Genomic DNA, 13,193 nt, shown 5'->3' with positions numbered 1-13,193 from the left:
TTTGAAAAATTGCCAGTTTCTTTTTATCATTACAAATGTTTCACTGTGCAAAATATTTTGAGTAGGCCAATTTTCTAGTAAACTGGATCATAAATGTTATGGGGGCTGTTTTAAAAAATTACTCCAATCTTATTAAACGTATCACCACTTCACTTTGTAGAAATGATGTGTTTAATACTTCAGAAAGTATGTAATCTGTAATGCAAAATTCCCAGTGTGCTTGTACGCTATGGTAAACTACACTTTATATGTGAAAGGATGTGTATCTCTCAGGAAAATAAGGAAAGCTGTATGATGATTGGCAAGAGGAGAGGACTCTAAACCCGGCTGAAACTGTGCCAAATGATAAGATGGAAGAAGCTGAGGGCAGGGCTTTGCCTTTATTTTCGTATTTTTAGTGTTTATCTAGCACAGGGCCTGGTGTAGATAAGGTATTTGTTATTAATTTATTCAATAACAATCATGTTGTCACTAACACATAGAATATGTATTAATTAATTCATTTGTTCATTTATTCACTCATCTGTTTTTTCAATCAACAATTGTATAGCCCCCACTGAACAGCAGGCTATGGGCGCAACTCTGAAGATGCCAGAACAAAGGAGAGATGTTGGCTCTGCCCTCCAAGGTCTTACAGTGTAATGGAAAAAGAAACCTAGTTGAACTGAACAAAACATGCACCAAGTTCACAATATATAAATAGGTGGGCTATCTCTGCTACAAACCCCTTAAGAAAACAGTATGCTGCGTATGATTTAGAGCAGTTTTTTTAAAAATAATAAAAATAAAGAAAACTGTATTCTGCATAAAGGTTTAAAATAAATCCCAACAACTCAGGACTGGAGCCTCTCCAACTGCACTGGAGGCCACTTGATGATGAGACCGGGTCTTTTATCATGTGTGTGTTTCAATTTCTTTCCAACCTCAGGCAGAAAGAAATCATTTGAAGGCAAAGGAAGATGTACGTAGAAATTGAAAATGAGGCCTGTGGAATGTGCCTTCCAGATAAATCTTAAGCTGCAGCACCCACAGCTCTGGGGTCTAGCCCCTACCACTCTAGCCACTTGCTTGCATACACTGAGTGACTAATTAGAGGGACTGGTATCTACCTCTTGAAGGTGACTTGTGCCTCAGGTAGCCCTGGTATTTGTCATCTGTTTAGCCAAAAAAAAACACTCTTTTTTTTTTTTGAGATGGAGTTTTGCTCTCGTCGCCCAGGCTAGAGTGCAGTGGCAGGATCTCAGCTCACTGCAACCTCCGCCTCCCAGGTTCAAACGATTCTCCTGCCTCAGCCTCCTGAGCAGCTGGGATTACAGGTGCCCGTCACCACGCCTGGCTAATTTTTTGTATTTTTAGTAGAGATGGGGTTTCACTATGTTGGGCAGGCTGGTCTCGAACTCCTGACCTCGGGATCTGCTCGCCTCGGCCTTCCAAAGTGCTGGGATTATAGACATGAGCCACTGCGCCCGGCCGAAAACACTCTGCCTTATATTTTCCTCCAGCAACAATCCTTTCAGATAAAACTTTCGTGTCATCATCTTGGGAAGTTAATTCTGATACTGTGGGGTTGGTTGGTCTTTGGGTGTGTTCTTTCCTTGTGCATCCTAATGTCACAGCACTTAGCCCCTGTATCACAAAAGACTGCTTAGTTTTGCTGCTTCCCTACTGCTAGTTCTTTAAAGACTGCCCTGATCTCCCTCCTTCCTTTTCTCTTTTCATCTTTTCTTCTCTCTATTCTTACTTTCTTGTTCTCTTTGTGCCTAGTAAGGCCCTGGCACATAGTAAGTGCTCAGTAGATGCTTACAGAGAGCAAATGTCTCTGTGGGTTGAAAAGGATATTTTTCTCCTCCTTCCTTTTTATTTTGAGATAGGGTCCTGCTCTGTCACCCAGGCTGGAGTGCAATGGTACAATTATAGCTCACTGTAACCTTGAACTCCTGGGCTCAAGTGACTCTCCCACTTCAGCCTCCTGAGTAGCTGGGATTACAGATGTGCATGACCAGCTAATTAGTGTTTTTTTTTTTTTAGAGAAAAGGTTGCTATGTTGTCCAGGCTTTCCCTCCTTTTTTGTTTTGAACAGAAAACTGATTACATATTTTAGAAAAATTCGCTGTGAGGCAAAAGCCACATGCTTTAAACTATCAGAAAAGAAAGGCCCCAGGAACCATTTATTGGCTTTTTAGGCACATGGTTCTTTGCGCAGTTCTGAAGCCAAGACTCACAGATTGTTGTAGCTCCCGGGCCATATGTGTACTTGGTGCCGTGCAGTGAGGCAAGTTCTTTCACAGTAGCTTTAGCCAGGGCATTCTGCAAAAGAAACAGCAATAAGTAAGGAAATAAATAAAAGCACACTGCCAAACAAATGCCCTATACATTATTTTTAAAGCATTCAAAGCATGTAAGTAACAATTTGGATCGTATTACATGCTTATTCAGGACCCATTTTCATTTTTCTACTTAACCTAGTGATATGATCCAAGTAATTCTTGTGCAAGAATGTCTTCCCTAATACCCTCCCCAAGCATTCACTCTGAGCCTCTATTTATCTTGTCTTGTAAGAGTTTGTAAGAGAAAAGCAGGAGACAAGGAAGTCTTTATGGTTGTGCAAAGAAGTTGTTTACCCGTTTGCAGGCAAACAAACCAAAACACATGCACGCAAAAACTCAGAAAACAAAGCAAAAAAACCCAAAACACTTGGCAATGTGGCAGGTTATAAAGCCGGATTAAGTTGCAATAGGGTTGTGCGAATTAGGGCAGGAGCATTAGAAACTGCACATAGGTATGGCTAGTCAATGCAACATTCAGTGCCAGCATGAAAATGCTTAGGAATTGGCAGTTCCAAGGATGAGTGGTAGCTCCAGCCTGGAAATTTTTTAGACTAAAAAGTTAGAGAATATTCATTCTATTTCAAAATGCAGAACATTTGGATTTCAGAATTTAAAAAAAGATTGTTAAGTATTAACTTACGTGTAATCTTTTTTCTTAGAGGCATCATCACCTTCTCATAAGAACCATTGCCCTCCAGTTCCCTGCACCCCACTCCTAGGGAAAGGTTCTCTGCACTCAGAAACTCTGTGGTAAAACTCTACTGACATACTGCCTATTTAAATAAAACACTTGAGAAGCAAGGCCTGGCTCAGCTGTCTGGGGAATACAGATTTGAAAAACAAATTGTTTACTGCAGGAGAATTAGCCATAATTCATTCCGGTTATGAAACCGGCTATATTTCATACTTTGGCATTATAATGACTTCTTCTACATATGCCTGGAAAACTGTGAGGTTGGTGATGAAATCAGAATAATATGATTTTTACAAAGTAGGAATTTTCCTTCCCTTATTCTAATGTTGAAACCAGTTTAGTAGAATCTTACTTCAAACTGATGAGGGCATGGCCGTAAGACTTCAAGGATTCCAATTCCTATAGCATTAATACTACATCAGCCAGGTGGTAAATTAGAAAACTTAAAAAAGATTTATAAAATGTAACTCGTTATTTTCTGTTCTGGTCCACTGAAATGATGCAATCAGCTTCCTGGAACTAACATTGTTCTCAGAGTTTTGGGTCAGTACTTGGAAATTTTAGGGTTCCATTTTCCTATTTCTAAACTGATAAACTAAGAAATGCTTTCTCTAACTGCATGCAATCTTTACTGTTGTGGCCTAAATATATTGCTCCTCTTGTTTAATCTTATTGTAACAAAGACACTAGATTTAGATTTTTTTAACCCTTTGTTTAAACCCTTAGGTTCCACTGCCAATTGAAACCAGAACCAGTTAAACATTACATAATGCTCATAATAGATTTAAAACCATCTTCTAGAGATATGAAACATGGTGAGGCAATAGTTCTTTTTGTAGGTAAACATGATATTTTCTACCATTCTACAATTTCTTTAACTTGCCATTTATCAAAGGAAATCTCTAGTTAGTTATTTATCTGAAAGGCAGAACCTCTGATCTTAAAGAATTCTTATTCCTTCCCTGGTTGCCTTCTTCAGGCTTTACTTCAATTTTTCCTTAAGCCTTGAATTATTATTTTTAGTTAGTAGAAATATGATTCTTCAAGATTAGTTCCAAACATATAAAGTTATGAAGCCTAGAGAAGATTTAATAGTCATTGTCATTATCTATTGGACTCGTGTGTTGATTGATTGTCTTTCAAGTCTCTCAATATATTTACTGGTGCAATGTAGTAATACAGTTTTCAGACAAAACCAAAGGGGGCTACTTGTGATCTGTTATCTCTTTTGACTTATTATATCAATTTAGTCATGATTTCCATTAAGGCCACAGAAAAATGTTTAGTTGTCCTTTCCTCAAACCACACTCTGGGTATATGAAGTGACATCCGAGTTCTCTCTACACCACCATCGGCATCTTTTGGACACAGTTGCTCTATTTTTTTTTTGATGCTGAAGCAATATCTGAGGTTGATGTGAGCTTAAAAAGGTTGTTATTTTATTCCTGTCACAGGTGCACACTGGAGGAACATTTAGTTTATGCCTAAGTTCTCAGCTCTTGTCCTCAGTTGCTCTCTCATTTTGATATCCACCTCATCTCTCATCTTCTGATCACCTCATCACCACGTCTTCGATGGCTCTATCATGTCAAACCTCTTTTGGCAAAAACAGTTGTTGCAAAGCAGGTCCGGCCTTGTCTCTCAGGCTACATCATTTGTTATGCGTTCCCGTGTTCCTTCTGAGGTAGATTTTCCTGAATTACTTCCCTGTACACACTTTCCTGCTTCTCCTGACCTCCATGACTGTGGGTAGCCTTTTCTCTTCACTGGAATCCTCTTTCTCTCTTTGCTAATATGGATAATTGCTATTGTTTTTCCAGATTCAGTTTTAGTGTTATCTTCTTTGTGAAGCTGCCCTTACTCTCTTAGGAAGCATCGAGCACCTCTCCTGTTTGGGGGCCCACACTTTTATCAGGGTTCACTGTATGCTATAGTCAGTTGTTTTTGCATGTATTTCCTCACCAGGTGAGCTCCTTGAAGGAAGGAATTGTTGGCTATTCATTTTGTATCCTCAGCAGATTGCACAGCACCTAGCACATGATTAGTCGACTGAGTCTAACACTCTGGCTTAGGGGCATTATGAATAATCAAGATTTGGGTGGAGGTGCAGAGTGCTGAGCTTTGCAGAGGCTGAACCCACCTGAGTGGAGATTGGGGATGCTTCTGGGGGAGGGCAGTGGTACCATTTATTGATGGTTGATGGGATGCCACATTTAGACATTGACATCTTCTGTGCATTTTACTTATTTCTATTAATTAAAAAAAAAGTCTATGAATCCTTTCTCTTAGCCCCTCCAAGGCCAAAAGGCGAAAAAAGTCGGAACAGACATTAATCAAGTAAAATATCATATTTTAAATTCCAATTACGTTAACAAAAATCCCTGGAATCAGTGTGGGTCTTTTCTTTAGAAGAGTTCAAATAATTTCACAAATGTTACTCATTTATCTTCTCAACATTATCTGTCCACATTTCACCGACACAGAATTTTCTAGCAGAATGGAATGCCATCTGGGGCAGCAAGCTCAGTGGGAATGTTCCAATCAACCCAAATGACTGACCCCTGCCAAGAATGGTAGAGAGAAAGGTAATTCTTGCATTTGCTACAATTTAGAGTGGTAACTCTTTTCCCCTCATGTTTCTGTAAAAAGAGATGAGGGCAGATGATGGAAGAGCCAAGAAGCAACGACACAGCAGAGAGCTCAGTCCATATCTTGAAACTCCAATTAGTGATGATTTCTATAAAACTTGCCTTTTGAGGGACATCTTACATTGTTTCTCAGTGGATTCAAAATCAGAACTAACATTTACATAAAAACTTAAGCTTTACAAAGAGCTCTTGATAAGAGCTAGATATTTTTATCCCCATTTTACAGATAAAAGAACTAACACTCACAGAGGATAAAAGAACTTGCTCAAGGGCACACAGCCCCGTAAGTGGCTGACTTGAGCTAGGTTCTTCTTTCTTTAAATCCTCTGCTCTTTTTCACTTCTCCTTGTGGCCTTGGAATACTTCAAAAGAAGTGTTGCTGGAGCTGGTTTTACCAATTGTAAAGAACAGAAGGAAGCTAAATATAAACCAGCCTGAGAGAAAACTTTGCTTTCAGTCAAGGCCAAACATGGTCAGCCTTTATTAATCCTTAGCTATGAATTTTCACATCTTATGCATGTTCTCTTTTGTCATCTGTTTCCTCAAAACGAGGCCTTGGTCCTAGAGCAAAAGACAGAGAGAGTCCAAAATGTCACATCTAGCTCACAGCCCAAGAGACAAAGTAAAAGCTAGTGTAATGTTTCTCCAGGCGTTGAGTTCCAAGGACCTGGTGAGATGAATAAGGAGAGGATATTCTTTTCCACTGACCTACATTCCCATCGAATATATGATAAAGAACTCCCCTTTCGTGACTGTGCACATAGCCCTCATTCCAATCTCTTGTACAAGGCCAGCATCATGACAGGGGACTGCCTCTTCTAATCTTCCAGTGGCCCATTATTACAGTATAAGAAAACAAAAGCTCCAAACCAACTATAAGGTATAACACAATTTAAAGAAAATTTTCTGTAGAAGTTTGTTTCTAACGGAAAGTTCTGAGTTTAGCCATCCCTATGGGTGAATATTTGTGATAAGAGAAACATCAAAATAATCCTTAACTGCAGTTTCCTTCCTTCTGTCCTGCGATAATGGGTAAATTACACCAAGGGACCAATAAGAAACTTTTATAATTTTGGTGCAAAAGAAGAAGCCCTTACGGTCTACAAACAGGAACCAAGGAGAAAGCATTTGAGACCTGAAAAAGCAAATATGTTTTGAGAAAAAGGAGGCCCTGAGATTAGAGAAGGGCAAGGAGTTAGGAAAAAGTTCGGCTTAGGAGAACCAAGCCTGCCGATTTCCACAGAGCCCACGGGGAGTGTGGGAATGCTTTCACTGATGAAAACCAAACTTTTTATTTGGCTGATCTGCATACATATTTTTAAGCTCTTTGAAATTCAAGGGAAATGTGAAGTGTGAGTCAGCTGAAATTGCAAAGTCTAGAGAATGTATTTATATATTTATTTATTTGTTTATTTTTTCTGGTGGAAGTGGAGTGTCTCCCAAATAAATAAATACTGTCTAATGGGGGATTTGTAGGTTCTCTTGCACTTGAAATTTGCAGAACATTGTAAAGTTTTGTGAAGAAAGTATAAGATCCTGTGAAAGGCAAGAGTCTTTGTCCAGGAATGTGACTTTGTTCTTATCTTTATTTAAAGCAAGTTTCTCAACCTTGGCACTGTTGACATTTTGGGCTGGATAATTTGTTGGGGATGGGAGGGCTGTTCTGTGCATTGTAGGATGTTTATCAGCATCCCTTGGCCTCTACCCACTAGATGCCAGTAGAGCTCGACAGTTACGACAACCAAAGTTGTCTCCCAAACACTGCCAAATGTCGTCTGGGGGTGGGAGTGGGAGTGGGGGGCAAAATTCGTTGAAATGGAAGTCATATAAAATATTTAGTTATGGTAAATTAGAATTTATTTTAGGAAAAAGATTAAAAAGAAAGACAACTGATTTTAAAGGTGCTATGAGAATGCTTTTTTTTCTCTGTTGATGACATTACAGGTATCTTTTAAAGCTCTCTGCTAGGTCACTTGCTAAAACATCACTTTATTCCCAGAACTTTCAGGCTTAGCAAAAAATACAGACTGACCAGTTAAATTTAAATTTCAGATGAACAATAATTTTTCAGTATAAGTCTGTCCCATGAAATATTTGGACATGGTTACAATAAAAATTGTTTGTTGTTTGAATCCAGATTCTACTGGAAGTCCTGTAATGGACCTGCAATCCTATTTTCCAGGTCCCTGGCTCCAGGGCCCACTGTGACACAGGATTCATCCTGGCATTCAAGTGCCTACACAACCTGGTTACCTCATTGATTGGCCCTTGCCCCCACTCTTCAGTAAGGAGAACACTCGATACAGGATGACCCCCTTCTACTTCCTTCCTCAACTTCATCTTTCAGTTTCTCCATTGCCCATTTGTTGGCTCTTTTCTCTGCCTAAAACACCCTATTCCTTTCTCTACCACTCAAATCCTGCCCAGACTTCAAAGCTCAGAACAAATTGCATCCCCTCTCTATAATCTTCACTGAGTAGCTTCAGCAAACATTGCTATTTTCCTTCTCCTGAATTCTTACTATTGCACTAATTGGAAACTCCCAATTCTGTTCTCCTTTCGTATGGTTTCTGGTACCCAAGTCTTATCATTTCAGTAGGATTTAAGTTCTCAGTGGCAGGAAACATACTTTATGATGAACACTTAATAGGTGCTCAATGAAATTTCTTTCTCTTTCTCTTTCCTTTCTTTCTTTCTTCTTCTTTCTTTCTTTTCTCTCTTTCTCTCTTTTTCTTTCTTTTTTTTTTTTTTTTGAGACAGGGTCTTGCTCTGTCACCCAGGCTGGAGTGCAGTGGCAAGATCTTGGCTCACTGCAACCTCTGCCTCCTGGGTTCAAATGATTCTCATGCCTCAGCCTTTCGAGGAGCTGGAACTACAGGCATGTGCCACCACATCCAGCCAAATTTTTGTATTTTTAGTAGGGAAGAGGTTTCACTATGTTGGCCAGGCTGGTCTCAAACTCCTGACCATAGTGATCCTCCTGCCTCGGCCTCCCAAAGAGCTGGGATTACAGGCATGAGCCACCAGGCTTGGCCATGAAGTTTTTGATGATTGATAAGCCATGTGCTGACCAGGCCTGGTAGGAGAATTATCAGGCCAAGAAGTCACTTAAAGAGCATAATGGTGAATAAGCAACTAGTTTATTAAATGAATTCTGAGTTTGCCATTTAAAATTTTTGTCTTTTAAGTGAGAGTATAAAGTTGGAGACAATTCCTGCAGCAGATGTTTTGTGCCTAAAGCCCTGTTCACCTAAGCCTGCCTGAAAGCAGAATTGTGGCTTGCTACTCTTGCTATTATGCAGGGACATGGTGCAGCTGTGATGAGTGATGTGCATGGGTGTGTGCATGGCCCTGCAACTGTCTGCCTTCTAATCACAATATTTCTTCCCTCCGATTTTTATGTTTATCTTTAATCATAATCTTGCATTATACTCACATTCTTGAGGAGAGCAGTGGACTTCTATCTTAGTAATGCCTTAATTAAAACTTCAATTAAGCCAGGGGTGGTGGCTCACGCCTGTAATCCCAGCACTTTGGGAGGATCACGAGGTCAGGAGATCGAGATCATCCTGGCTAACACGGTGAAACCCTGTCTCTACTAAAAATACAAAAAAATTAGCCGGGTGTGGTGGCAGGCGCCTGTAGTCCCAGCTACTCGGGACGCTGAGGCAGGAGAATGGCATGAACCTGGGAGGCGGAGCTTGCAGTGAGCTGAGATTGCGCCACTGCACTCCAGCCTGGGTGATAGAGCGAGACTCCATCTCAAAAAAAAAAAAATCTTCAATCAAGAGGCAGTGAGTGAGTTGCCACTGGACTGGAAGGTGTTAGAATTTAGAAGTAGCTTTCTATCTTTTGTTCACATTTAATAATTTTGCAGAAAGTCTGTCATATTTCTTCTTCTGGTTACTGTTATCTTTTTCCTGGTTAATGAATATATATGTCTCTCGAAAGAATGGGCCAGAATCATAAAGACTAGGCCATGAGAAGTTAGTCATCTTAGCTAACCAGAGTACATCTTTATTAATGTCCAGAGGCAGAGGTAATTATGATGTACTGTGTGGGATTAAAGACTTTCTGATGAATGGTCTTCTGCAAAGCAGTTATATGGGGTACCACCATAGAATGTGGCCGCTTAAATATGTGTCTGTGTGTCTTTGGAAATTGAGGCAGCCTAGAAGATTCTTCAGGAGCCAGTAGCCTTAGACCCAGGGCTACCCTGACTACTAGTGTTGGCTTCGCCAAGCCTTCCATGTCTCAGCTGGAAAATGAGAAACAGACCAGAGAATTTCTAAGACTTTTCTAGGCATAACATTCTGTGCTTTTCTAGGCATAACATTCTAATGCAGAGAAATGGTGCAAGACTCATGCCCTGGATTGGCACCTTTGTGTAGTGCGCTCTGCTTTCCATTTTGTTAATCTGTGGAGGGGGACAAGATACTTGTTGGCTGGATATTCTTCTGGCTTCCCATTTTTCACTTTGAAGTTGTATTATCATTAACAGTGTCATGTAGACATCTTTGCAGGGGAAGGTGTACCAAAGATTGGGAGCTTCTTCCTGCCCAATAAGTGCTGCCATATGACTAGGTTTGAGAGCCTTTTCTCCCAGTTTTAATTTCTCTGACAATAACAAGGTCACAGAATTCAATATTTCATTGTCCTTTAGAATTTTGGAAATCGAAATTCATTGTTTTTCTTCTAAGTCTTAAAACTTCCTTTGACGAAGGTGGCAACTTTATATATTAAAGAGGTCTACACTGAGAGACTGGATAGTTTATGAGGCCATTAGAAGCTCAGAGTGCACTTTGTATTCTTGCTTGAAACAATATAGTATGAGTAAAAGCAGTTTGCAAATGGGAAAGCATTATATGTGCAAGATATTCTTGTTATTCCATCTACTTTCTACTGCTCTGCTAAACATATCTTTTCTAGTAGTCTTCTCTGCAATCCATATAATACTTTTCCTGTTCTTTACTTCATTGGTCTTTTGCATTCTTATCTCTGCCTTTCTTTCTTCTGAAGGTTGTCTCATGATATGAGCAATTATTAGGCAAGCTACATGTAAAATCATTCAGAAATGAAGCCACATACATTTTTATCATGACTCAGATATCAAAGGACTGCTGCTTATAGGATGTCCTAAGTTTGGGCTAAAAATGCTAACATAAGCAGAAAATAATTTCCTTTAGTCTTATTCTCCTTGAAACATATATATTTTTTGCTATAAATAAAATAATAATTTTATAGGTATAAAGAAAAATAGAAATCTCTTGTACACCAATGACTTGGCAGAATGCTGTATAAGTCCTCATTGTTTCCTTTAAATTTTAATGTGGTATGATGCAAGAATTCATCTTCCTAATGTTTTACTACCTTTTGTTTTCTGCAGCAGAGTCACATTTCTCTATGTAAGAATTAATATGGAGGCACTAGATTTAGGTGGAAAATTAACTTTTCTAGATCAAGACTTATTTTTTCCCCCACGAAATCCTCATTGTAAATAAAAACTGTAAAAATGTTAATACTGATATTTTTGAGAGACTCACATTCTTTTTTGTCTATACATATATTTGTAATTGCACTATAGTTAATGAGCTTGTTTTAGCAAAATGTGCTCTGGAAGTAAGTAAACTAGAATTCTACAATACAAGAAAAAGTTGGAAGGATCTCCAGCTACTCAAAATATTAAAGTTGCTTTGGTGTGCTAAACTAAATTCAGACACCAAATGAATCAGATAATCAAATAACAGTCACCTTAAGTAGCATGCCGCTTACTAATGGCATTTAAATATTTCTTTTAAGATACTAGAGAAAAACTTAATCAATAGAGAAAATTGATTTAAAAATAACTTTTAAATCAATGAGTATGATACATCAAATTAAGTTTTTGGATTTGAGTCACCTGTCTTGTACTCTGGTAAAGATAAAAGTGGCATGTACTTTTATTTGAACTTTTTAGTTTTGTATGTGTAGAAACAAACATCCAAGATAAGATTATGTTGTGGCTTGTGCTTTTTCTCCTTTTGAGAATAGATTATGAACATTTTACTTTGGTAGAATTCTACTTATTATATTCTTTGGCAATTAGAATTGAACAATTTTGGAGGACAGGATTTTGAATAGTATCTCTCTTACTATTACCTCTCCTTGACTTTAAATAAAGAAGTGACTCTTAGGGAAGAGTATCAGTGACTCATGTTCTGCTGTAACATTTTTACACCATTTGGCACACATGTGAATTGTCCCATTAAACTTGCTAACTCTGAGGCTTGGTTCTTTTACTGGAGAAAATTCCCTTAGGAAGTAGCAAAAATTATTCATAATATTCTAAAGGCAGGACTTACTTGCCTTTTTTTTTTTTTTTTTTTTTAAGAATGATTTGGAGACTTTTAGGGTAGCCCAGATTCTGGTTGTTATTGTATACAACTAGTGGCAACAAAGCTGTCTCATCACTAAAGGGGCTTAAACTTATTCCTCCAATAAGAAAATGTACTGAATAAGAAAACTTTGGCAGCTCAGCTTCCAGGAACACTTTAAGCTTTATTCTGTTAGTGTTAGTCTTTTAGTAGTTATGTCTAAAACTAGTTGATATTGAAGCAAACTGGATATATATATGTTATTGCTACCCTTAATGTGTTTTGTAATTTTAATTTTTATGTTTTAATTAACTCATTAGTATGTAGTTATGACTTTGACTTTTTCTCTTGTGATATGGCACAATTTAAATATATTTACATGAGTTATACAAACTACATACCCCCACCTCCTCTTTTCTGGTGGCCAGAAATTTTGGACAGAAATGAGGAGCCAACCACACCCATCTCTGGGAGAGCAAGACTGTGAGCACCCATTGGGAACACATACAGACCGAGCTTAAGTGAAAAACTGAAATGCTTAGAGGTGCTAACATATGTGTGTGTGTGTGTATGTATATATATATATACACATATATACATATATATGTATATTTTTTTTGGCCATGGATGGGGAAAAATGAAAAGCTTTTTGAAAAATTGTATTTTTTTTTAAAGAAAAGGGCCCATCCAACTATTAGCTATCAATTTTCTAGGAGACTGGGTTATTTTTCTGATTTGTTCTCAAAATATTTAGGGCATTACATATTTTATTTGGTCTCTGAAAGACTGAATCTGAAAGTATAAAACAACAATTTTCAGTTTTAAAGTTACTAGGTCTTCAGATTTATGCATTTAGGTAAGCCAAATATCCATATCATTGTCTAAGTGGAATACATTTTTTTTTTTTGGCGTAGCTCAAATGCTTTAAATCTTATATTTGCTCTTTTAGTTTATTGGTGCCAATTTCTGGCAGCCAGATGTTTCATAAATTAAAGAAATATTGTTTGAAAGATTCAAACATGCTTATTCAAAAAATTATTCATTGACATGTGATATTTCTCAATGAGAAAACTCATTATTTAGCTGCTCAAGTGATTATGTCTTGATTGTTCAATAAGATTGCTAGTTTTTTTGATGTCAGAGATTCTTACATTTCTTTGCTTTATTCCCT

General features: G+C 38.1%; 1 protein-coding gene across 1 annotated transcript in view; it reads right to left on the bottom strand.

Annotated features, from left to right (window-relative positions):
- The window catches only part of CPB1 (carboxypeptidase B1), a 69,557-nt gene that overhangs the window by 426 nt on the left and 55,938 nt on the right, over positions 1 to 13,193 (bottom strand). Inside the window, exon 11 of the mRNA XM_003256244.3 lies at positions 2,223 to 2,307. Within this exon, the coding sequence (XP_003256292.1) occupies positions 2,223 to 2,307 (85 nt within the window). The remainder of the gene's footprint in view (positions 1 to 2,222; positions 2,308 to 13,193) is intronic.

The sequence above is a fragment of the Nomascus leucogenys genome, chromosome 11 (genome assembly GCF_006542625.1).
Source record: "Nomascus leucogenys isolate Asia chromosome 11, Asia_NLE_v1, whole genome shotgun sequence".
NCBI lineage: Eukaryota > Metazoa > Chordata > Mammalia > Primates > Hylobatidae > Nomascus > Nomascus leucogenys.
This window is presented reverse-complemented; position numbering and strand designations above follow the sequence as displayed.